Source organism: Zalophus californianus, chromosome X (assembly GCF_009762305.2).
Source record: "Zalophus californianus isolate mZalCal1 chromosome X, mZalCal1.pri.v2, whole genome shotgun sequence".
In the NCBI taxonomy this organism is placed as follows: domain Eukaryota; kingdom Metazoa; phylum Chordata; class Mammalia; order Carnivora; family Otariidae; genus Zalophus; species Zalophus californianus.
In genome coordinates, this window is record NC_045612.1 from 117467616 (window position 1) to 117493675 (window position 26060).

General features: G+C 44.3%; 2 protein-coding genes across 8 annotated transcripts in view; one reads left to right on the forward strand and one right to left on the reverse strand.

The window, feature by feature from the left end:
• The window catches only part of ACE2 (angiotensin I converting enzyme 2), a 39479-nt gene extending 31132 nt beyond the window's left edge, over positions 1-8347 (forward strand). The window contains exons 15-19 of one of the 2 annotated variants that reach the window (XM_027609553.2): positions 2103-2203; positions 3520-3636; positions 5472-5666; positions 7455-7592; positions 7999-8347. In XM_027609553.2, coding sequence (XP_027465354.1) covers positions 2103-2203; positions 3520-3636; positions 5472-5666; positions 7455-7566 — 525 coding nt within the window. In that variant the 3' untranslated portion in view covers positions 7567-7592; positions 7999-8347. Of the gene's footprint in view, positions 1-2102; positions 2204-3519; positions 3637-5471; positions 5667-7454 lie in introns of both variants that reach the window. The other variant, XM_027609552.2, reaches the window with a different exon arrangement.
• A 2558-nt stretch (positions 8348-10905) lies between these two features.
• BMX (BMX non-receptor tyrosine kinase) overlaps positions 10906-26060 on the reverse strand; it is a 50008-nt gene continuing 34853 nt past the window's right edge. For 5 of the 6 annotated variants that reach the window (XM_027609462.1, XM_027609463.1, XM_027609459.1 and 2 more), the window contains 7 exons: positions 25767-25841; positions 24791-24962; positions 21157-21373; positions 20235-20299; positions 16606-16724; positions 13571-13728; positions 10906-11383 (listed from right to left, as the gene is read on the reverse strand). In XM_027609462.1, the coding sequence (XP_027465263.1) occupies positions 11309-11383; positions 13571-13728; positions 16606-16724; positions 20235-20299; positions 21157-21373; positions 24791-24962; positions 25767-25841 (881 nt within the window). In that variant the 3' untranslated portion in view covers positions 10906-11308. The remainder of the gene's footprint in view (positions 11384-13570; positions 13729-16605; positions 16725-20234; positions 20300-21156; positions 21374-24790; positions 24963-25766; positions 25842-26060) is intronic. The other variant, XM_027609464.1, reaches the window with a different exon arrangement.

Here is a 26060-nt window from a genome sequence, read left to right on the forward strand (position 1 = left end):
TTCTCAAACCTGGCTGCACCCTGGAGTCTGGAGTCGGATGGGATGTTTAAAAAATATTAAAGCTCAAGTCCCACTTCCAGAGATTCTGACTCAATTGTTCTGAGGTGTAGCATCAAGAGTTGAGCATCAAGAGTTTTAAAATCTCCCCCAGGTGATTCTAATTACAGCCAAAGTTGAGAACTACTCATGTCCATCTGCATTTGGGGGAGAACCGAATGTTGTTTCGCGGCAAAGCAGATCACTCACACCTGCGTGTGAATCCCTTTCAGCCGCTATTGCTCTACTAGACGCCTGTCTCAGGCTAGCCAGGCTGAAGAAGCAGTGGCTTTGGGAAAGAGGAGAGGACCGGGCAGCCCCAGGCAGATGGGGAGCACAGGAGGCCATGGAGGATGAGAGCACAGCCTGGGACTGTTGGATGGAGCGGCCCAGGGCGCAATAGAAAATTGTGATTTGCATTGGAGAGAGCCCAAGATTACATTTTGACCCCCTTCCGTTTCCTGCCAAGTTAAATATTGCCTAAGGCTCCACGGTAGTTACGACGTCATTTTCCTAGCTAATAAGACAGCTAAACATAGATGACACAGTAGGAGTGAAAAATGAAACTTTAAGAAAGAAATAATAAAAACGAAGGCGCATCCCTTTCCAAACCTTAAGCGTTCAGATTTCCAGTTCTTCACCATCATTGAATGTCTGTGGGATTATTTCTCTTACCTTTATATTAGTGCTTCCTTGGCCCAGTACATTTTAGTTCCTTTAAAGGATCCAACAGATCAGGATCCTTTTCAGTTATATCTTGTTTTCTTGACGTCTGTCCCCATGTTCTCGTTCCCTGCAGTGAGGGATTGGTACATGGTCTTCAGAGGGGCTGGTGGTGTGCCGCTCTGAGGCCCCTTAGCAGAGTAGCAGCTGCTTTGCTGGGGCCGGCCACCTGCTTCAGCAACCCCCCACCCCCCCACCCCCCGCGCATCCCGGCCAGAATCTACGCCCAGGTCAAGCTGTTGTATGGCAAAGTCCACCCGGATCTTTGGCATGGTTTTGCGAACTCAACCTTTACTTTTATTTTATTTTATTTTATTTTACTATGTTATGTTAATCACCATACATTACATCATTAGTTTTTGATGTAGTGTTCCATGATTCATTGTTCGCCTTACTTTTTTTTTTTTAATATGGAAATAGTAACCGGAACATTCACAGTAGTGATATTAATAACATTATTAGTACTCTTAAAGCAGCTTTTTTTTTTTTTTTTTTGCCAAACCTGAGTGGTATCAAGCTGAGGTTAATGTAACCAATCTTCTGTGAAACCTTGTCATTGTTTTTTCTAAAAGGGAAAGGAGAGAGGCAAAATTTGTGCCATTCATTGATTTCTACTGCCAGCTACTGGAGGAAAGAGTGAATGCTTTTTTACTCTTTTAGCAAATGTTCAGACTATGCAAATACGCCAGCTGTTTGTTTAGCACCGAAAAACAAGAACAAATTACCTTGTCGACAAACAGTTATTTTTTCCTTCGAACCTCAAGTTTCTTTTTCTTGTACACTTGTACATATCTGAGAACTTACTGTATACACAGTAAAAGCTCTGCATCTTTGCCTACGGTACATGGACTTTTTTTTTAAGTTATTTTTTTCTTTCCACGATAATTAACATACAGTGTTATATTCGTCTCAGGTGTACAATACATGGACATTTTACCTAAAACCCACGACCCGCACGGCTCCCATCCATAAAGCTGTCCTCAGGATGTTTATTTAGGCTCCTCCCAAACCGAAAAGGATCCATGAACAGGGTCCTTAAGGCACAGGTGCCTGAGAGCATTAGTGCCCCCTGGGAGCTTGTTACACATGCAAACCCTCCGGTCCCATGCCAGACCTTCTGAATTAAAAACTCAGGCGGGTAGGGCCCACTCTTCAGTGGTTTAACCAGCCCTCCGGGGGATGCTAGTGCCCATACAAGTTGGAGGTCACTGACCTAATGAATAGCAAGATTCTCCAGAGTATTAGAAAATGTAAAAAAAAAAAAAAAAAATGCTTCTGGAATATCAGGTTTTGAATGTATCCCATGATCCCTACTGAGCAGTGTTTTCCTTTTGAATTTGCAGTACGAATGGAATGACAATGAGATGTACTTGTTCCGCTCCTCTATTGCATATGCCATGAGAGAGTATTTTTCAAAAGTGAAAAACCAGATGATCCCTTTTGTGTGAGTTACTCTAAACAGTATTTCTCTTTCTCTTGGGTCTGAAAAGATATTGTCCTTAAACTTTTATGCAAGTAAAATTAAGAAAAACCTCCTAATGACTCTGGAACTACTCTGATATCCTGGAATTGGGGCCATTCTCTTTAGGGAGGACTGTGACTTACGTGACTTATGGATTGCAAGAGCACTGTTCTCTTTCCTCCTCTCCTCCCTTCTCCTCTCCCTCCTCTATTCCTCTCCCTTTCCCTCCACCAAATGCTTCCTCTACCCTCAGCACTGAAAGGAAAAGACAGACATCTCTGCCTTCACCGAACTTGCCTTTAATGTGTATTTCATGTGTGGATTACAATCAGCAAAATATGTTAAGTGAAATATACTAGAATGAGATGGTGACAAGTTCAAGGGAGAAAAATACCACAGATAGGGGGCTAGGGAGTGCTGTGTCTAGAGTTCAGCTCGAACTGCAATGGTCAGAAAAGGCCTCATGAATCCTTGAGCAAACATCTGAAGCAAGGAGAGCACCAGCAAAGCAGACAGGGGGAAGGCAGGTAGCAGTTGGAAAGATTCTGAGGAACGAAGATCCTCCACTTGTTGAAGGAACAGCAAGGAGGCCAGTGGGGCTGGAGCAGTGAGCTCATAGAAGACAAATAGGAGGTGTGGTGTGGTCAGGGCGGTAGTGGGGCATGGGGGAGCGAGGGGGAGAAGAATGTTCTCCTGGGCCTCGCAAACCATTCCAAGGACGTCGGCTTTCTTCTGAGTGAGAAGGGCGGGGAGCCACAGGATCTGCCTTAGGTTTTGTCCGGATCCCTGTGGCAGCTGGGAGAGGCCAGTCTTGTCACCTTGTTAGTAAAGCCCACTCCTTCTCCCCCGGCTGTGGGGGTAACGTGACGGGTTTTGCAGCGTGTGACTGGGGTGGAGGAACGCACCACCTCTGTCCGTGGTACTGAGCCATCACCGCCCGCCACGGTGTTCGTCACAATCCTGGGGCACCCGTGGTTCCTCGCTGGTTCTTCGGCTGCCTTCAGTTCGAAATTTTTCTATCATTGAAAGAAAATGGGGTTCATCTAGGGGGCAGAACGGAAAGCGCCAAGAGTGTGTTATTCCAACTTGCGTCCTTGAGTTCATGTCCTCTGGGAAGTGTCGAGGATGTGGGGACAATCACATCTTTCCGTTGTTCGCCCTATCCCATGTCTCTCGCCTTCACCCTGTGACTCCTCCCCCCCCGGCCCTACCCCCTTTTCATTGGCAGGGGGAGCCCCCATTCTCTTTGCTGTGTCGTCCGTGCCACAAGGGAAGATGTTTCCTTTGTTTCTCTGCAGGGAGGATAACGTGTGGGTGAACAATTTGAAACCCAGAATCTCCTTCACCTTCTTTGTCACTTCACCTGGAAATATGTCTGACATCATTCCGAGAGCTGACGTGGAAGAGGCCATCAGGTGATTTTACTTTCAAACAAGCTGTCTAAGGGGGAGGGAGGCTGACGAATGCAACCACGACAAGGGCTTTTGGTTTAGTGTGCTCTGTGTGCCGGGCACTGTTCTGAGTCCTTTTTCAGCTTAAAGACTGGGATTTTAATTCCAGAAGGATCTCTCTTGCTTGGGCTCCTCTGTACGCAGGCCCTTAAACAGTATTGGAGTGTAAGTGGATTTGGGAGGCGATCTCCAGGAGCTCTGAGAAAGAAAAGTGCGCAGGGGCAGAGGATGGAAGGAAGATCATAAATGACATGTTATCGAGCCAGGGACCGCGGTGGGCAACTAGAGCTCCATGGTGCCGGGAATTCCGGGACACTGAGCAGTCATGCACCTGAACTGTCCCATCTGCGCTGGGGTATTTATCCACCACCTCCCACCAGCCATTGTTGCAAAGTGCTGGCCAATGCCATGGCTTCCCCGGCAGTTCTGGCTTGCAGGCCGGGCAGCCCCTTGTGGCCTGAGAAAGCTCTCAGGCAAAGGCAGCACGTACTGGCTGAAGAAGGTCTGGCCTGCACGCGTGCAGAATGGTAAATGAAGAAGGGACATGGACACGAATTGCCAGCATTTGTTGTAGGGACTCGGATGAAGGAATCATTTCAGTAATCAGAGTCAGGAACGAGGTGGGCAAGAAGAGGATTCCTTAGCCGTCACTTGGCCTCCGCACTAGGAGAGGGACTTACTGTGGGCAGTGAGCATCTAGAAGGAACGATTGGCCCAAGGTGCTTCGTCCGTTTCCCCAAACAGCAAGGAAGAACAGATCCGATGACACTTTAAAAAAAGGCTTAAGATACCTGCTGCTATGGGGGATCCCGCTAGGTGGCTCTCTTGAGCTGCTGTTCATCTCTGGAAGCACATCCAAGACCTGCCGGGCACAGTGGGCCTGGAAAATCTGGCTTAGTTGGGGTGTACCACCCACCCACATCCAGAGACATCACCATCGGCCTCCAAATGACTTGTTTCTGTCCTGGGGAAAAGTGCCAGCTGAGATCATCATTAAAGAGCCCAGCCGTCCTTGTGAGCTGCGGGGGATCTCAAATCTCCCGTTTCCAGAAGGACCGGAGACACATTCAGGCTGAGGTTACATGGGCTATTTCTGCTCCGACAGATCTCCCTCTCTCCTTTTGACCTCCTGACCTGTACTGCACCCAAGGGTAGGAGGATGGGCTGCCAGACTCTTGGGCTTTCAATTCAGAATATTCTCAATTTCCCCAGTTTTGGTTTTTAAAAATCACCTCCGTCCTTTTTTGCTCTCTGAAGTTTAGCCATATCCCATCCCCAGTGCTGGAGAAATTGGTGAAGGCCCCTCTCCTGCATTCTTCCCCTGCCTCCAAAGGTCAATCCCTTTTATTTTGGAAACTACAACCGTCAAGACTGGGGTGTAGGACCCGGTTGATGTGTAGAAGAGATGGACCCAGTTGTCCTTTTCTGTTATCTGATATAAAGTCATTGTACACCTACTCTGACAGAAGAGAAATTCTTGCCAAGCACGCTGACTTTGCCTTTACAACACAGCAGTCACGGACGAACAAACACCAGCCAGTTGCACGTTTCCACACTTGCAACCCAATTTTCCAAGGAAGCCGTTGCCAGACCTAATCTAGGCTACAAGGTATGAAAGGTGCCTAATTGTCAGATCTCGTACCGTTCATGGGACCTGGCTATCGCCAGTGATTTCATCGCGATTTGAGGTGTACAGTCTTAGGCTAAGGCTTATCAAATCCTTTCAGGAGCAATGAGGTAAGAAGTAAATAATTACACACAATTCTGTTTTGCCTAAGTGTTTTTGCTTTTGGGAATAGGATGTCCCGGGGCCGTATCAATGATGCTTTCCGCCTGGATGACAATAGCCTGGAGTTTCTGGGGATTCAGCCAACACTGGAACCCCCTTACCAGCCACCTGTCACCATATGGCTGATTGTTTTTGGGGTCGTGATGGCAGTGGTGGTGGTTGGCATCGTCCTGCTCATCTTCTCCGGGATCAGAAGTCGAAGGAAGTAAGTGACCCTTCCTAGACTTACGTTATCTTAAAACAGAAAGGTTTAGGGAAAACTAGCTGGAAAATTTGCAGCAAGTGGTAGGTTGTATAAGCCAATTACTTTTTTGGACAACTTTGCACCTAAATATTCTGATGCATCCCCTAGAAATTTCCCAGATTTCGTCAGCACTTTGCCTTCGTAGCTGGCGTGCAATGTTCAGCCTGCGCTTTCGAGCGAGCCTGCGGAACCTCCATCCTGGCCACACTGTCCGTTCCCTACTGCCGGGAGGTCCCACAAACTCGGGGGGGGGGGGCAGGCAGGCTCCGGGGGTTATCCGCACTCCTAGTCTTCCTTGGTCTAGAAATGACCCCGGAGACTGGCTCAGTGATGGTTGGCACTGTAAAACCGTTCTAGCGTGAGCTCTGCGATTCGCCTCAAACTGCCACCCTTCCATCATCTTCCTTCCCCCTCAGGTGGCCATGCTCCCTGTCATCCCCGTGGCTCAGGGGCCACAGTACCCTCTCATGTGTCCTTGAATGGAAGATCCAAGTCCAGTGAGGATTTAAATCGCCAGAGACCTGATTTATAATCTTGCTCTGCCACTAGATGGTTTTTCTGACCTTGAGAAATCACTGGGTTTCACTGGGCTTATGTAATTAAGGTTAATAATATTTTATAGCACCTACCAAAACTCTGTGCACACTGCAGATTGCCTAAACGTGTTCACGATGGAATTTTGACATGCCCTGGTCTATTTTGCTCAGTTCTTCACTGTGGAGATTTTTAGTTCCCTAAAATAGTTTCAGTTAAGAAAATTAGGCCTTGAATAGAATACATTCACATGGTTAGAATTTTTAAAACTCGAAAGGATACCCAGAATCTTCTTGCCACCCTTTGCCTCCAAGTTCCCTTTCCAAAGCCAACAACAATTATCAGTTTCTCAGAGACCTGTCCGTGGTCGGAGGGTCTGCGTTTTTAGTAAGGCCATCCCCCAGGTGATTTGTATGCACATGATGGTTTGAGAGGCATTCTTACTTTGCACATGAGCTACTTGGGGAACCTCCTTCATGCCACATGCTGTGTTAATAGAAGGTATACAGAATAATCGGACTGGCTACCCTGCTCAGTACTTTGACGCATTAACAGTCTCAGCAAACATATGATGTCAATATGTAATTATCTAATTATCTTCACGTACATATCAAGCTGAGATTCGGAGAGACCAAGTCACTCTCTCAAACTGACACGGCTTGTCTGTAACAGATTGGGATCCACAGCCGGTCTGCAAACCTGGTGGTTGTGTGACAGAGCTGGTCCTGCTCTGGTCTGGACACTCGGGAAGCTGATCATTTAGTAGGGAAGCTCTTTAAAAAAGGAGGCACTTGGCTAAATGACCACTTCGTTTCTAAGTGACGACTTGGTTTCTATAAAGAATAATCCCGGCTACTATTTGTGGAGGCTTGAGCGCCAGGTACCGTGAGCGCTCTGCCAGCACCATCTCCTGGACTTGGCAGAACCACCATCGTTTTCCAAATAGGCAAACTGAGGAACAGAGGTGCGCTCTCTCTGACCCTGGAGCACATGCCCTAAGCAGCCTCCCACGCTCTGCCAGCCTTCCCGCCATCCAATCATGGGGCAAAAGGAGGGAATCTCATGCTCTCTAGGGGTTCCCAGTCCATCGGGAGGGGATGGATTCGCCAACGAGCGATTTGATGCTGAGGTGTCAGAAGCCTGGGCCAGTGGGGTCCAAGGGAGGCCGGGTCCTTCGGCAGCACTATACCAAGGTGACTTTGCTTTATTTAACAGGAACGATCAAGCCACAAGTGAAGAAAATCCTTATGCCTCCGTGAACTTGAGTAAAGGAGAAAATAATCCAGGATTCCAAAATGTTGATGATGTTCAGACTTCTTCATTTTAGGAAAACCTGTTTGATTTCCTCTTGAGGTGATTTTATTGCATGCAAATGTTAATTTATGGTACAGACAATAGGAGATTATAAAGCTGTCATTAGATATCAAAACTGTGGCTCTGGTCAGGAAAAGTTATCCCAAGAAGACATGCCTGAGGAGAGGGCATCTTCACTGGCTTTCAGTATTTATTTCTGCCTCGAGATTTCACTTCTGTTCATGTTTGAGAGTAATAGAGAAAAATGTGTCTTTGGCCTCACCGGCCGTTTGGGGGTAATGGAAGTGGGAATGTCTGTTGCCTGGCTGGCGTGGGAAGAGAAAAGAGGGAGATATGGTGGGAGCAAGTGGGGCCTTCTATGTTCACTTCACTTAAAGTCAAGTGTAAAGGATGGCACGCTCTTTCACATTAAGTTAATCTAAGTACTATAGTGATTTGCCCACAGCGGTGAGTGGATTGGATCATGCCTTCTTCGGCATGACAGGTCTCAGGAAGAGAGAAGAATCCAGAGAGCTGTTCACAGATGTTGCCTTTTCACTTCCATCTGTGCTTGATGATCATCTCCCCGACAACGTAAGACCAGCCCCAGGGGCCTCCTGGACACCACCCCCCCCCGTCCCCCCAGAGCACACCTGATGGAAACTCACTTCTCTTGTTCTCTGTGGAGTGACTAGAAACCGCAACTGAATGTCCTCCCCGGAAGTGGGTACCCAGTCTCTTAAATCTTGCATTCACCCACAATGCCTGAGTAGTGCTGAGCACAAAGCAGACAGTCAATAAATACTGATACTAGATTCACCCTCCTGAGGTCTCACGTGTACTTACATGCTGGGGCTTCCGGGGATTCTGTCTGCTTGTCACTTCCACGGACAAAGTTGCCATCTGAATGCCTGGGACACTTGACCTCTCAAATGTCTTGGAATGTGTCCCAATTTCTTAAATTGCCTTAGTGTACAAAGTGGCTCTAGGATCAGTCTAAAGAGGGGTGTGTAAGATTGTTGACACTGTCAGGTTAGGAACCAAGCCTAACACTCCTCAGGAAAATAGACCTCAGAATCCAGCCCGCTTCTGAGCACAGCATCCACTACATACCTGAAGACGGATTCAAAATGATGAAAACATCCCAACTTTACCCTGCAACTCACTCTCTTTGGTGACCAGCATAATGTTAGAGTAACTCTGTACTTAATAGTCTATGGAGAGGGGCGCCTGGGTGGCTCGGTCGGTTAAACATCCGACTCTTGGTTTGGGCTCAGGTCATGATCTCAGGGTTGTGGGATCGAGCCCCACATCAGGCTCCACGCTCAGTGGGGAGTCTGAGATTCTCTGTCCCTCTCCCCTGCCCCTCCCTCCCTCCCTCACTCTCTCACATGCGTGCTCTCTCTAAAATAAATAAATCTTTTTTAAAAATAAAATAAATTCTATGGAGATAATGGTCATGGTGAATCAGTTAGCCAAGTCAGGGGAGGATGACCTTTTCTTCACTTCCAAGAGCATGTAGGCAGTCCCCTGGCTTAAAACAATAGTAGTAAATGCTAGATATCACTGCTAAACATGGTTAAACAGCGTTTTCAAAACTATGCATGTTTTACGTGGTATGAGTATTGTTCCTTTCCTTGGCTCCTCCTAGCATCGCTGGGCTGCTTTTCTTATAAACCTCTACTGGTATCTTAAAATCTTACTTGACTTGATGTCGGGAGCCAGGCTTCTAAGCACTGCTTCGGTTCTTTTCATAGCAGACGATTCTGTACTGTTTGAATTTTTGCAATAAGTGTATATTACTTTTGTTACAAAGAGGATCGTTTTTAAAAAACCAAATACAAAGAAATAAGGAGAAGAAAGGAAAGCAAACTTCACGAGGGCCTGTTGAGGAGAAGAGGAGTTGAGTTACTGGTTCCTTCTTTTCCCTTGGGTAGGAAAGAACCCTGTCAGACAGTACTTGCTCAAGAAATGTTCGCTGAGTGTTATTCATGCCCTAGTGGTTATTTTAAAGTTCCATTTCATTGTAAGTTGAGATTTGTGCACCTCTGTAAAAAAAAAAATAGAAAACTATCAAAAGTCCATTCTTCTGAAAATACAGGAATCTGCATGTGTGTGTTAAGAAACAACCAAGAGAGATCATTGGAAATAGCTGGGACGTGATGGAGTCAGGGGGATGAGACAGAACATGAGGGTCTCTTAAGGGAGATGGTTAACTTCCATCCAGAGATGAGGAGCAGCACTTAGTGTCTTTTCAGTATAATTGTGCCTCCAGTGGCCCTTCTCTCTCCCTCCTAGACGTTACAGAAAAGACTGTGAAGCGCTTCAGAAGACATGAAAGCCCAGGGGCTCAGCAGTGGCCCGTGAAGGAGAGGAGTCCCGGGAATAGTTTAAAAGCAGAAGTACCTCTTAGTAATCACCAGGAGAAACTGAAATAATACTTCTGCACCTTTGTGTCAAGATAGAAGACTGAAATAGAAATGTCAGTCACCAAACTAGCCAGACGCCCCAGAGCCCCAGACTCAAGGATTGAAAATGATTAGAAGGCAGGGCGCCTGGGTGGCTCAGATGGTTAAGCGTCTGCCTTCGGCTCAGGTCATGATCCCAGGGTCCTGGGATCGAGCCCCACATCGGGCTCCCTGCTCGGCGGGGAGCCTGCTCCTCCCTCTGCCTCTCTCTCTCTCTCTCTCTCTCTCTCTCTCTCTCTCTCTCTCTCATGAATAAATAAATAAAATCTTTATTAAAAAAAAGAAAATGATTAGAAGGCAGCAATCAATTCTAGAAATAAGACTGTGGTTACACCATATCCAAACTGATAAGGATTAAGGTTAAAAAAAGGCATCAAGTTTACCTTAGCATCTTTAAGAATTTGCTCTATGTGGAAATACATTTAATATCTTCTTGAATGATATTATTTAACTGTAGTTTTATATTTGCACGGCATACATATATGACCCAAAGAGTCTTTGTTCTAATCTGGAAGTCAAATGAGAGTTGAGGCATTTAGATTGAATTACGGACCACCTAATGCTGCCCCACTATATAAGGAGGTCCTCTAGGGCAGGGGTGACTGCGAGGAACATCTGGAAACTTAATTCCTTAGGAATCTCTGTGTGTGTTTAAGGATTTTATTTGTTTACTTGAGAGAGAGAGGAAAAAAAATGAGCAGGGTGGTGGAGTCAAGGGAGAGGGAGAAGCAGGGAGCCCGACGCAGGACTCGATCCCAGGACCCGGAGATCATGACCTGAGTCGAAGGCAGATGCTTAACCTACTGAGCCACCCAGGCGCCCCAGGAGTATATTTTAATGAACTCTCCTTTTGATTTGCATACATGCTAAAGTTTGACAGCATTGAAACATGAAGGCCAATGTCCACATTTTGGTACTTGTTAATAGCATATTTAATTATCAGGATAGTGACAATATAAGGAAAAGAACAAATACCCAACAAAGAATTTTTTAGTTCGATGCAATCTTTACAAATGGTACACCCTCTGTCTACCACAATCAGAAAATGTGCTTCTGCTATAGGCTGGGAAGTGTAATAATATTAAGAGCAGCATACACAGAATTACTAATTTGACCTAAATTTCAAGGAAATCTTTTGTTTCTTACCTTGTTCAATTTCGAGATAATACAGCAGGCGAACAGCACACAGAATGCTATTAAGAAGAACTAGCTAAATTACATTGTCTGCGTCTTGCTACTTTCCTTAAAAGGAATGAAGATGTTGGCCAGCATTTACATTCGTTCTCATCAGATCTCCTAATTTCTTTTTCACGGTTTGTCTTTTTCCCGAAGTGGTTCAATGGAAGCTAGGAGTTGCTGAAATGTGGGACGCTTTTCTGGAAGCTAAATAAAAGAAAAACCCAATGGCTTAGTTTATGAAAGTTAGGATTAAAAATAAAATATAGAAGATATGTATACCTCAATCCTAAAGCTAGTGACTGTTTAAGTGTGGAAACACTATGGACATTTCCACTAAAGACAAAACAACTAGAGCCCTAAGAACTGGAAAAGAAACAGTAAAAATACCTTTATTTGTGTAAGATATGGTTGTATGCCTGGAAAAAACAGGAGAATGAACGATAGAACCGACCCAAATGATAAGGAATTCGGCAGGAGAGCAGTATGCAAAACTAACATATAAAATCAATAGCCTTCAGGTACATGTACAAGAAATGACACCAAAATAAAATACAAACAAAAACGTCCCTCCCACCCCAAAATGAGGACAGCTTTAAACACTGCTGAAAAATACAAATGTAGACTTGGGCACACAGAAAACCGTTGCTTGTTCTTGAAGAGGACAAATCAATATCACAAGGATGTCCAATTTCCCTAGTTAAAATATGAACTACAGTCTCCTCCAAAACATGAACAGCTTGTTTCAAGCTGAACAAATTGATTCTCTAGTTCATAGATTTTTAAAATACGCAGAAATAATGCCCAAAACGAATATAACACTGTAGGTTAGGTACGCTGGAGCTAAAATTTAAAAAATTTAAAAATTAAACTCGATTTATAAAAATGTATGTAAAAATAGCCAGGAAAGGTATAAAAAAAAAAAGGTGAGCAATGAGGGAGTGCTAGCCTACCTAGGATTAACACATATTATAAAGTCTCTATAATTAGAACAATGCAGTGCTAGCACATGAATAGAGACCAGAGAACAGAAGAGGGAGTCCCCAAATAACACCAAATACATATGGAAATTTCCCATGTTAGATATTTCGGCACCATTAGATGGTATCTTGCCCCTGGGAATGACATGGTCTTCTGATGATGCTGCAGCAAGCAGGTAGTCAATTAGAAAACGAGATCTTTGGATCCATACTTCGTACCATATACGATAACAAACACAAACTAGATCAGAGATCTAAATATGAAAGAAGGAAACCATAGAAGTACTAGAGGAGAGTCTGAGTGAATACTATCATAATCAGGGTCTGGGGAAACCTATCTAACTTTAACTCAGTTTCCAGAAGCAATAAAAGCAAATATTAATAGAGTCAGTCATATTTAAAAAAATATTTTGCATGGCAAAAACCACCATAAATTAAGAGATAAGTGACAAACTGGGAGAAAATATTTACAACCATCACAGATAAAATACTAATCTCTTTCATTTATAAAGGGGACTTCAAAATCAAGGTGAGGGAAACAAAAAACTTGATAGAACAAAGGGAAAAGATATGCCATTTAACTCTCAGAAAGAGATACCAGTGCCCTTGAAAGTAAACCTGAATTGTAATGAAAGATGTACATGTAAAAGCTGCAGTAAAATGCCATTTCTCATCTATCAGATTGGCAGAAATCCAGGAGCTTGACAATGGTCTGTGTTGGTAAAATAGGCGCATTGATGGAGGGGCAACTCCTGCGGAGGGGATTTGTATGCTCCTTTTTTCATAAGAAAGATACGGAAACACACACACACACACACACACACACGTACATTCTCACTTTTGTGCAAAGAAGTATGGGAAAGATAAATTGGAATCTAATGAAAATCGTGAATGTTCTTCTAAAAGTTGTGAAACAGAATATTTTAAAAGTGGGGGACCAAAATGTGCAAAACACTCACTATATGCAGAACCTTCAACTGGGGATTGTCTCTGTGCAGACCCATAGTGTTGTGATTAAGAGCAGGGACTCGGAGACTAGGCAGCCTACCTCTTACTAGCTGTGTGACCTTGGGCAAGTCACTTAACCTCTCTGGGTCCCTGTTTCCTCTTAGTTTTGGTCATGCTAGTACCTACTTCATACAGTGTGTTGCCTGATGAATAAATGGGTTAATATTTGTGAAGTTCTTAGAACAGTGCTGGATGTAAGTTGTTTGTTAAACCATTAGCACCTACATTGTTGCTCTGTTGCTGGTTTTAAATTACAGACACTTGAGGGAAGGGGCTCGGGGCCATTGCACCCGCTGTGTAGCAGGTGTTTTCCCTCATAAATGACTCGCCCAGTGGTGTCCTAGGCAACTGCCGTGGATGCACCTGACGCCCCTTCCAGCCCCTCCTCCCCCCGCGGTGCACTTGCCTCGTGCCAGCAGCTGTACATGATCTGGTAGATGGTGTCCGATGCCAGTTGGGGCCGGTAGAGTCTGTGGCCCTGGGAGACCTTCACAACCACCTGGGAGTTGTCATACAAGTCATACGGCTGCTTCCCTAGGCTGAACACTTCCCACATCAGGATCCCTGCGCCACACGAAGGGCGAATGGCAGACAAAAGGGAAAGAGAGCCCATGTCAGAAGGTACAGAGTTTGTTGAACAAGCCTCACGCACCAGATCAGGAAGGCTGTGGGTCAGAGCGAGGGATCCCTGGGAAATGAGTCCTAGCAAAAGGACAGGGTATAGACGGTGGGACTGTACCATCACTTCTGGAGCCCAGGGTGCCCTTCTCCATGTTCCCGGAGACCCGGGTGCCTGTTCTGGTAAACGGGTCAATGGCAAAGGCAGCCGCAGCGGAAGCTACTCGGGGTCAAGATTCTTGGGCTGTTTCAAGAGAGGCGGCTGGGGCCTCGTCCACCCTCAGAGTCAACCCCCAGCTCCCACCCGGAGGAGTGATCGGCTGAAGTCCTCGCCCTTTCTTTCTCTCTGACTTGGCAGTTGTGTGCAACAATTTCAGTGCACCGTCAAATTGCCTTCCCGTGGAAATTTACAGATAAAATCATTGACAAAATTCCTCCGTTTTGCCTCGGTGGTTCCTAATATTTTGTGGGTCAGGTGTCCTTTTGAGAATCTGATAAAAACCATTGGCTGTCTCTCGGGAAAGTGAACGCACAGCATTTTTGTGTTCGGTTTCTGGATGTTCGCGGTGTCCTGAAGCCCATCCAAGGCCATTGCAGACTCCAGGTTTAAAAACCGGGTTCTGGTCATGGTGGTTGAGGGTGGCACTGGGGTCAGTTAGATGTGGCCTTTGAGGCTCGGTTCTGCCGCTTAGAGGCTGGGCAAGTTTCTCAGCCCTTCTCGGAGCAGGTTCCCTGTCTATAATAAGCCGATATTTGCACGTCAGAGAGTTGTTGTGAGCATGAACCAGGATAAGACATGCAGAGCACAAAAAGACCACCAGGACACTTTAAACGCTCTCTAAATGGTGGCCAGTGTGCTGTAGTCCTGACCAAGCCAGAGAATTTCAACAGTCAGCCAGCTTTGAAGCTTTGGCAAGCCAGAAATATGTAAGAAGGAAGAAAACTATTCCAGAACCGTAACTGAAGTACTAACTTCAAAATTTCTTTGACTCTTAGGGCTACAGATTTTATGTAAAATATTTACAATAAGGCACTATTACAAGTTGCTGGGGCTGTATTTTTTTTTTTTTTTTTTTTGTAACAACCTTCTAAAACAACCATCCAAAAGTTCTGTCTTTGGAAGGCTATCCACTTATCTCAAAAATAATATCATTGCTTCAAATACCTGTGGGGCTCCCTCTTTGAGAATTGCTTTCAGAGGCCCTGGTTCATTTTGAATATCCTCACTGGGGACAAATTACTTAAGAACGGATTTAGTTTTGGGAAATAGCCAGAAAATACCTGGAGCCAACTTCTAGTGCATAGGGTGAGTAATCAAGCTGGGCAATGCCATTTTGGGGTCAAAAACAAGCTGTAACTCTTGAGTAAGTAAGGATACTGATTTTTAAAAGCATCTTTCATAAGGCATATCAACACAAGGAGACTGAAACTAGTTTTGACAAGTTAATCAGCCCGAAAGGATATCAAGTATTCACCACAATGCTATCTTTGTGGTTTTTATTTTCTTTTTCTGGGTATGTTGGATTATTATTTTTTTAAGTGAACGATACTACTTTTCCAAAAGTAATAGTTATTTAAAAAAAACATGTGTCGGGGCACCTGGGTAACTCAGTTGGTTAAGCGTCTGCCTTCAGCTCAGGTCATGATCCCGGGGTCCTGGGATCAAGCCCCGCATCGGGTTCCCTGCTCCGCGGGGAGCCTGCTTCTCCCTCTCCCTCTGCCTGCCAATCCCCCTGCTTATGCACTCTCTCTCTGTCAAATAAGTGAATGGAATCTTAAAAAAAAAATGTGTGTCATATAAAAAAAAGGTTAAATTTTCTTTTCTTCATGCAGTCTTTTGGATGTCATATAAAAAGTCAAATTATGCTTATGGACCAAGACAGACATGAAATAGGTCTCAGTTGCATTTAATATATCCATAACTTTGTGATAATTTGGATTATTTATCCTGGATCCATCTGACAGTGATTGTAAACAGGCCTGACATTCTTCATAGTGTAGAAAGATATCAGAAAATCTATCACATCTTAAAATCAAATCACAACTTAATTATTTCCGTTTTCTAATGACCTTTACTAAATTTCAGTATAGATCTTTAATAAAATAGGGGCCAGCAAACCTCTTCTGTGAAGGGTCACATAGTAAGTATTTTAAACGTTGTAGGTCATACAGCATCTGGCACCTGCCCCACTCTGCCGTTCCAATACTACATCTGACACAATACAGGAACGAATGGGCATGGCTTGCTCCAGTGAAAATTTATGTACAGAAACAGGCCACCAGACTTGGTCCTGAGCCAGGGTTTGCTGACCCTTGATCTAGCGATGAATTTTAATGAGGACCCTAGTTGAAATTAGTACGGGCTAAAGACAGCACTGAGTTGTGTTTGGGGTTTGCACCAGGCATACCCAGAGGGCTGGTCACTTCCAAAGGGAATGGTGGTCACGGCTGCTTTCACGCCGAAAAGTCCATGACTATATCTCAAGCCCTTCAACGTTTTGGACTTCATGCAAACTCAGCTCTAGTTCTCAATGACTCCTTTAAAACTGTTAGCATTCTTCAGTGGAAGAGTTTTTATCTCCTATGGTTTGATACAAAGGAGCTAGCAGGATGCGGATTTTGTACAATACGAGGCAGACATCCTGATACTGGCCCGAGCATAGGTCACCATCATCTTCAATCTCTTGCTTATCTCAGGCCATGAAGGTCATTTTGCAAGTGCTCGGGGCTTTTGCTAAAAATGGATGTTGCTGCTCTTGTGGTTTCCTGTTGTGGAAGCGAGCTTACGAAATGGGGCTGGGGCCCGTGTGGCCACATTCTTACCGAACGCCCACACATCTGACTTGCTGCTGTACTTGAAGTAGTGAAACACCTCTGGGGCTGACCACTTGACCGGAAACTTGGTTCCTACCGAGCTGACATACTGGTCATCAAGAACATACCTGTGGGGGAAAAAAACATCAACACAGACCTCAAGTCACTTGGCTGTGCAGCATGAGAAGCCCTCTGTGGCAGGTTGAGTAAGGACACAGAGCCCTGCAGTCTCAGGGGAATGCCTCAGTTTTCTAGATCTTTTGCTCCTTTCAATGTGTAGCTTAGCCAAAGGCTGCTTATGACTTGCAAACCTTAAAAAATTATACCTAACTTTGCAAATACCAAAATCGGAATGCAAAACATTTGGGAAAATAGAAAAACACAAAAATGTCAAAATCAAATGACTCAGTCTCACCCTGAAGATAATTTGTAATTCTGCCATTCAAGATACAACTTTGCTTGTACTTTACAATCTTTTGTTCTACATATAATATGCACGAAATTGGGTTTCTGTCGTACTGAGGTTTGCTTTTTCCTTTAACGACACAGCAAGAACACTTTCCCCATGTGGTTACATTTTCTTCTGCGGCATCATGTTTAATGACTGAATAGCATTCCCTCTTGTGGATTAACATCATCTGGTTTCACCTTGTAAGTTGCTTCTAGTCTGCTGTTTACAAACAATGATGAATGACAATATCCTCTGGAGATACCGAGACCATCAAAATATATATTCAAGTATATGCACTATATAATAATGATAAAAATAGAAGCAACCTCAATGTCCACATGTTGAAGAACAATTAAATACGCTATAGCACATTGACACAGTAGAACAGTATGTGCCCATTATGAAACAAGATAGCTCTATATTTACCAAAATAAAAAAAATACCCATGGAAAATGGGTATGTGCAAAAGTAGGTATAGTGTACTGCCATTAAAAAAATTTTTAATTCCAGTATAGTTAACATACGGTGTTACATTAGTTTCAGGTGTACAATATAGTGATTTAACACTTCCATATATTACTCAGTGCTCCTCAAGGTAAGTGTACTCTTAATCCCCTTCAGCTGTTTCACCATTTTTGTGGGAACAAACAATGTACATATTTGCATATATGATTGGGTATACTTAGAAATGAGGTATGAAAGGACATCTATGAAATGTGTTAGCAGTAGTTACTCCTAGTGCTGAGAATAAGGCAAAGGGGTGGGGGCAGATTCTACTTTATACGCTATTGCTATATTTCTTACAATAAGCATATATTATTTCTATAACTACTAGAGGGGGAACCCCATATGTTTGCCTAGAAAAAAAGCAAATAAATAATGACTCTTAAGAAAAAAGGAAAATGAGGGGCGCCTGGGTGGCTCAGTCAGTCAAGTGCCCGACTCTTGGTTTCAGCTCAGGTTGTGATCTTTATGGGAAAACCTTACACGCCAAAAATGTGTTAGAGATATTTACTGTAATTTAAAATGTCAGAAAAATCTGGTTTTGAAAATCATCCTTTGAAATATTAATATTAATATGCGAATAATATATTAACATTTAATATATGAATATGTTATGAATAGAATAGGAATATTAATAGCAATAATAAATTACACTTTCACAGGATTACATAAAATACCTTCCACACTGCCCTCCCTCAGACCCCCTCAGCTCCTCTAGACACCACGAGATACCCAGAAACTACCCTGGCACTGGGGCCTGTTCATGGCTTAAACCTTCCTTCAAATCATCGGGATCGAGTGAAGTCACAGTCTTCTTAATGGTGGCACCACAGGACTTCATGAGCAGCAGGGCCTGGGGCATGGCTCCAGGATTCCTTATTCAGAGCAAGACTTTGTGTCTCCCTTTTCCTAAGCTATAAAAAACCTGATGGTATATTCCCTGGATGCCCGCATAACAGCCGGTTTTCCCACCTGGAGAACAAGGTGGGGATCAGTCTCCCTGTCCCGGGAGCTCGTTCTCCCACATCAGGGAGCTACGCATCTGCCGTGTTGGCAGAGGGGCCTCGGTGTGTGCTGGTCGCAGCGATGGCAGACAGCACACAGCTCAAGGGACATCTTGACGATGTTGAGGTGTCCCAGAAGAGGAGTGCTTCCCAATACTGAATTTGGGAGAAGACTTAAAAAGCAGATCCTCCTGGGGCACCTGGCCGGCTCAGTTGGAGGAGCCTCCGAGTCCTGACCTTGGGGTAGTGAGTTTGAGCCTCACACTGGGTGTAGAGCTTACTAAAAAAAATACATACATAAACTTAAAAAAACTAGATCCTCCTATGGTGTTTTAGGGCTATGGATGCTGAATATACAGCTAGCCTTAGTCAACTCTTCAGACCTCTTTGAAACTACACTATTCCTCCTCCGAATTTTGTCAGTTTATGTTGAACTGACACAACTTTATAGCTGTATTTAGTCTCCGTGTCGACATCTACTTGCTCTCTGGATGAAGCTGATCATTTTGAGGGCAGGGACTATCCCATTCATATCAGTGTCTCCCCCAAGGCCTCGGTGTTATGTGGGTACTCAGTAAATGTCTGCTGAGGGCGCCTGGGTGGCTCAGTTGTTAAGCGTCTGCCTTTGGCTCGGGTCGTGACCCCAGGGTCCTGGGATCGAGCCCCGCGTCGGGCTCCCTGCTCCGCGGGAAGCCTGCTTCTCCCTCTCTCACTCCCCCTGCTTGTGTTCCTGCTCTCGCTGTCTCTCTCTCTCTCTGTCAAATAAATAAAAGCTTTAAAAAAAAAAAAAAGTAAATGTTTGCTGAATGCAAAGGCCGACGTGTGCATCTTCGTTTCCCATGTAAAACCGTGAACGCTAGCTCTGAGGCTTACATGGTAGGAAGATTCAGAATAGAGAAAATTGAAGACTCTTTTAAACCGCTATCATAAAATAATTTCTCTAAATCATAAAGTGGTGATAGAATGCCAGCTAAGAGAATCTCAAAGTCTACTCTCACGCCTTAGTTGGTGATAAAGAAAATTTAATGATGTGACAACAAAAGCTTTCCTAGTGTTAATGCTATGCCTATTTGAATGAATATTAAGAGAGAAACAGAGCGAAAGGAGTCTTGAGTTAAGAAAATATATATAAAACATATTTATCCCAATAATCTGACTAGAACATGTTAAAGTGAATATTTATTTTTATTTAATATATAATTTATAATTATATAGTTTTTATGTATAAATTTTATATATAAATTTTGTATATAATTATACACCATCTATAATTATATATGATATATGTTATTGATATATATTTTAATATAATTATAGTTAGTTATAATTATACATAATTTATAATTATGTAATTTATTAATATTTAAATATAAATTATTAATATTATTCTTTCATGGAATTATAAGTTTAAAAAATATTTATTAGAGTTTTGAAAGAAGGAAAAGGGACTTTGGATAATTTCCGAAGAACAATCCCATCTTCCAGGTGAAGAAATGAGGCAAAACATGTTTCCTAGGTGGTCGGAAGTAGTACGGGGAGGGAATCCAGGTTTCGAACCCCCCAGTGCAGAGCACGTTCCCTATCGCCACAAGGCCTACAATTCTGCTGGCATGTAGATGTGAATGGAAGTCCCTCTTCCACAGCTTGCCCCTTGGGAGCTGGAGCTGGAGCTGGCTTACCTTGTCATTCCAAAGTCAGACACTTTCACGGAGAGATCACTGTCTACCAAGCAGTTCCGAGCCGCCTTTGGGGGAGAAACAAAATTACCAAGTAGTAAAAGTGGCCAAGAATCTCCCCACATGAGAATCCAAGATCTTCCTTCTCTCTGGGAGAGTACTCACAAAATCTAAGATCGCCTATCAAAACTGCAAATGTTGAGAAGTTGTCTTTTTTCCCTTTGCAATTCTCAAATTGTCAAAATGAAACTCTGCTCCCATCTGTATTTTTACCCAAGCATCCACCCTTGTCAAACAGCATGAAGGGTATTGCACATTAAACACAGAACCTCAGCTCATCAGCAAGGAGGGAAAAGCTATTTCTAGGGGTTCCTTCTCCACCACTGGGGTGCCACGCGTTAACGGGCGCTTTGAAGGCATAAATGCTGGCCTAGCACGCACGGCATGCTTGCTGTTCGGCACAAGAAAATCTCTAAAGGTAAATAGCAGTGCATAGTAAGTAGAACGCTCCCCACTCCCAGCCTGAGCCAAAGATACACACAAATTTCATTTCCTTCTGGTTTTGTTTTTCTCAGTGCTGGTATTCATTGACTGCTTTAGCGCTAAGCCCTTCCGGGAGCAAAGGTCAGCCTGGGTTTCATGATTGTGACATGCACTAAAACGACCAAAGTCTTCCCTTTTTATCTGTTTTCCTCCATACCACAACCCAGCTGCATAAGTCGTGACGGCTTCTTCTTCTCTTTCTGTACCGCAAATATTTTATTTTGAAACTGTGGTTCTTAATACAAAAGTGTCATGTGCTTGGGCAAGTCACACGGGAGCAAAGCACAAGTGGAGACGCCCTCCTTGCCGGCCAAGGGCGCCAGCTCTGGAGGTGCGGGCTGTGGATCCCTTGCTTGCTTTGAGGGCCCGCGGCTTTGCTTACCAAGTCCCTGTGTATAAACTGATGGCTTTCCAAGAAGGCCATGCCTTCACACACATCATAGCACATTTCTAAGAGCTGGGAGGTTTCAAGTCCTTTTCCATGACTCTTCAGATAATTAAGCAAGCAGCCATTGGTGATATATTCAGTCACTATGTATATAGGGTATTTCTTCGAACACACTCCGTAGAATTTCACCAGCTTGGGATGGCTGAGTTTCCTGGAAAGCACAGATTTTCAAAGATTAGTACTAAACTTGCAAACTCCACTTTGCAGATGTCCTGAACATGAATCACTTCCCTTATTTTTGCTGGTGTTAATGTCCCCCCCTTCTACTTGAACAGAGGAAGAGCGGGAAAAGTTGTGGATTTTATTCTGGAGCATCAGCCTTTGAAGGCAAAAGAAAAAAAAAAAAAAAGCTGCCTCCTAGTAAACACTGACAACCACAACAGCAACTGGGCAGTTGCCGGTGCCGGGTTCGCCTGTCCTACAGAGAATCAGTGAAGCAATGGACTGTTGTCTCCTAAATCCTGTTTAGTCCCCTGGCATCTAGAGAACTTCCGTGACTGATTTGGAGGAGGCTACACACTAAGGGCAATCACTTCCATTTCACTTTCTCAGTTTTGAAGTCCAAACACTTCATTCTCAAAAAATAATTGTATCAGAATATGAAGGGTGCAGTAAAAATGAAAATAGTTGCCATGTTATGGAAATGAGATTACCCGTGATTTTTCTTTCTTTTTTAAAGAAATTCATTTTACATTATTGTTACATTATCTTTCTTTTTTTCTTTTTTTCTTGAGATTTATTTATTTTAGAGAGAGCAAGTAGGGGAGGGGCAGAGGGAGAAGGAGAGAGAGTCTCTCAAGCAGACTCCCCATGCAGAGCCCTACATGGGGCTCGATGCCATGACCCCGAGATCATGACCTGAGCTGAAACCGTGAGTCCAACACTTGACTGACTGAGCCAGCCAGGTGCCCCACGTTATCTTTCAATAATAAATTTAGAAAATAGTAACCACCTGACATAGCCCTTCTGGTAGGTCATGACAGATAGACGCTCTACTATCACGGTGTTCATCCACTTGTCCGTGTAATTGATCAATTTACAGGCTGATTCTTTAATGTTCTGATGTGTAAAGTAAATTTAAAGCCAACATGTCAATTTTAGAATTTTTTTTAAGGTTTTTATTTATTTATCGAGAGAGAGAGAGAATGGTAGAGAGAGAGCATGAGAGGGAAGAAGGTCAGAGGGAGAAGCGGACTCCCCGCCGAGCAGGGAGCCCGATGCGGGACTCGATCCCGGGACTCCAGGATCATGACCTGAGCTGAAGGCAATTGCTCAACCAACTGAGCCACCCAGGCGCCCTATTTTAGAATTTTTCAATGAGCATTTAGTAAATAGTTATTTTATATAGTTATAGTTAAATAGTCATAACCAATTAAATCATTATTTTCTTACTTCTTACTTTAGGGACATGCCTTATCAGGTTGCTCGAGGCCATGAGCTCGGTCATGCCTCTTTCAGCTATTTTAGAGAATGGCCTGGAACTCAGCATTGCTCCCTGCGGAGGGAAGGCTAGTGGTTGGACAAAGATCCCTCACCCAAAAAAAGCTGTTCCTTGAGTAAATTCAGTCACTGGCCAGGGGTTGCACCATGAGCCTATGGGAGTTTCTGCTAGATCTTTCTGTCCTGCAAAAGGAGGACATCACAGGTCTCCTCCCCAGTTTTATGACAGTATAATTGCCCAAGGCAGGACAGGCTACATAATTTGCAGGGGCTGGTATGAAATGAGAATGCAGGGATCCTTATTTGAGAATTAGTAAGAATTTCAACATGGTGGGGGCCTGGGTGGCTCAGTCGGTTGAGCGCGTGACTCGTGATTTTGGCTCAGGTCCTGAACTCAGGGTCATGAGATCAAGCCCTGTATCCGGCTCCACGCTCAGAAGGGAGTCTGATTGAGATTCTCTCTCCCTCTCCCTCTGTCCCTCCCCCCCACTCTCTCTCTCTCAAAATGAGTAAATAAGTCTTAAAAGAATTTCAAGCTGTGACATCACAGCAGTAAAGCAAGTGCAGAGCCCTCCTAAGTGTGGGGGCCCTCAAGAACGGGGCAGGTTGCTTATCCGTGAAACCCGGCTTATGTTCACATGGTACCTCTGCTTCCAGACAGTTCTGCAATTGTGGTCAAAGCGATTTTTCGGACTCTCCTGGTACCTTTGGTCTTCACAGAAGAATGACTAAGGAAATGGACTGGAATGTCTGCCTGGGTTTGCATCTCGGCTCTGCAACTTTTACTAGCTTGCTGACCTTGGGCCCATTACTTAACATTTCTCTGCTTCAGTTTCCTAGAAAACACAGATAACAATGGCACATCCCTCCTAGGCTTCTTAGGAGGATTGAATGCATTAATATTTATAAAGTGCTCAGAGAGATGCCTGTAAGCACTATATAAGTGTTCAAAAATTTTTTTAAAGTGCCATTACTCTGCAGCAGGCTAGGATTTGTGATTTCAACGATCTTTGCTCAAAATCCTGCTCTGGCATTGTTTTTCATATCATGTTGATTAGCTCCCTAAAGGCAGGATGACCAGCTGTCCCGGTGTGCCTGGGACTGAGGGGTCCCTGGATCGCAGGACTTTCATTGCCAAGGCAGGAAAGTCTCAGGCAAACCTGGATGGTCGGTCACCTTTCAAAGTCTGATTCACCATGTTTATACGAAGAGGTAGGATCATTAAAATAATTCTTTGTCCTTACATAGACAAGAGGGGGCCGGAAGAGGGAGAGAGAAAGAACACATCAGCATTGCAGACTGTGTTCGGAGCTAAGGCCCATTAGGAAGGGTATCTTCACTTCTCAGATGAGGAAAGAAGCGGTGAGAGAGGGTACCGAAGGTACCAGGAAGGAAGAGGATATTGTCCGTAGGACACTGGTTTTCAGTATTGCCTCGGTCCTGGCCACTAGAGGCTCCTGCCCTTGGGCACGTGCTCCACAGGGCCCCACTCTGTTCTTCGTCCCACCGTGCTCCTCCCCAAAGGGCAAGGACGTGCCTACTCAGAATCCATGCATCTCTTTTTCTTGGTCACCCTCGGGGCACCGGGACTCTGGAATCCCCTGTCCACATAGACCTGAGCCCTCTTCCAGGACCCGGGTGGGCCCCTCCTGGGCCCGTTCCCCTAAGAGTGAACCACGCTATTGGTGTGTCTACCCCCAACCAAGGTCCTTCGCTGATACAGAGCTGTTTGTGAGGGACACAGAGGGAGCTTGGATGCACGGAATGCTATGTGTACACATAATTACTGAGCACGTTGCAGGACAGAGCAGGGGGTGGGAGGAGAAAGGAGGGGGTAGAGTTGCCGTGGGAGTGGGGGTGACATGGGACAGAGGCTGGTTTCTCTAAAGACTCGTGAGAATTCTAAACTTGAATATGGCCTCTCAGGTTGTTACAGAGGTATACTTGTCAAAGTAGGAGCATAGAACTGATTTTATTTAACGGTGTGTCAGCTTGATTTATAACTTCTAAGTGTACCTATGACACGTGGGCTCTTTCTCTAGGCCTTGCAAACGTTAGGGACAGACCTGTTAGCATGAATGTCCCTCCACTGTAAGGGCCAAACTGCCCTTCCGCAGAAGGAACTTACATCATGGTCTGGGCCTCCTGGAAGAATTCATCTTCGGACATGGAGCCCTCCTTGATCATCTTAATGGCAACATCATACTGTCCCTTCCACTTGCCCAGATGGACCACTCCAAACTGACCACTTCCCAGCTCCTTCAGGAGGGTAAGCTCTTCTCTTTTCAGTTCCCATATTCCTAATAAGGCAAGGTAGACACTCTTTAGGATGAGAATAGAAGGCTTTGGGGCTGACAGCTTCCCAAGTGATTTCTTCTCCAATGAGGTTCACATTGACAATATGAAGAACAGCAAGACTTTTTAAGTTGATCACTTAAAAAAATCCTTAGTGACATGGTCTTATGACCTGTCTGACCACACGATAATGCCACCAGGACAATATAGTTCTTGAAGCAGCTATAGTTCTTGACAAAAGGCTTAGAACACTCTGCCACCCAGAGGCATCTTAGAAACGTCTGGTGTCAAGACGCGCTCGATGCTCTTAGCTTGGTAAAAAAAAATCACTAGCGTTTTCTTATAAAGCAAACTAAACTGTGATCTGGGTGGATGTCATGATCCTAAATACACAAGGTTGAAAACGGGCTCCCCTGAGCAAGCACAGAAGCCCGGGAGAAGAAAGGACAGGCAATGGGGTTCTAGAGGCTGATGACTGGGTCTAATAAGAGGCCAAATTGGACGGTGTTCTTGGTAAGGTTGAGGAGATTACAGAGTTAGGTCGGGAGGACAAAAAAGATGTTTGGGTTTTTTTTCCTCAAGAAAATGAACAAACATATTATTGCTGAAGCCTTCCCGGGCACAATCTGAATAGGGACTTTCTTCCTGTCTTTCTTCTTTTTTTAAAGTAAATATATATATATAAAATAAATTTTAAATAAATATATATTACATATTTTATATATATAATAAAAATATTATATATATATAATTTTTTAACAAGAAATGGATGAGAAATGGAGTTTAAGAGCCCAGGTGTGCGTCCATACCACTTCCCAAGGACACGGAGATGGGAACCTTGTTGGCCTTGGTCGACACAGGGTGGCGGAGTCGTGTGATCATGCCTGCAATGGAACCAGCACCATATCATCACAACGTGTCACATCACATGACATCACATGATATCACACCGGGTCACACCTCTGCTTGTGCTCGCTCCAGAATAGCCGCAAAAGCACAGAGTTCAGGATGTCGCGATGGAGACAGGAGATCCATTCTGGCCCCATTCATCCTGTAGCTGTATTGATTTGCTTGGCTCGACTAATGAGCTCAATGTAAAGCAA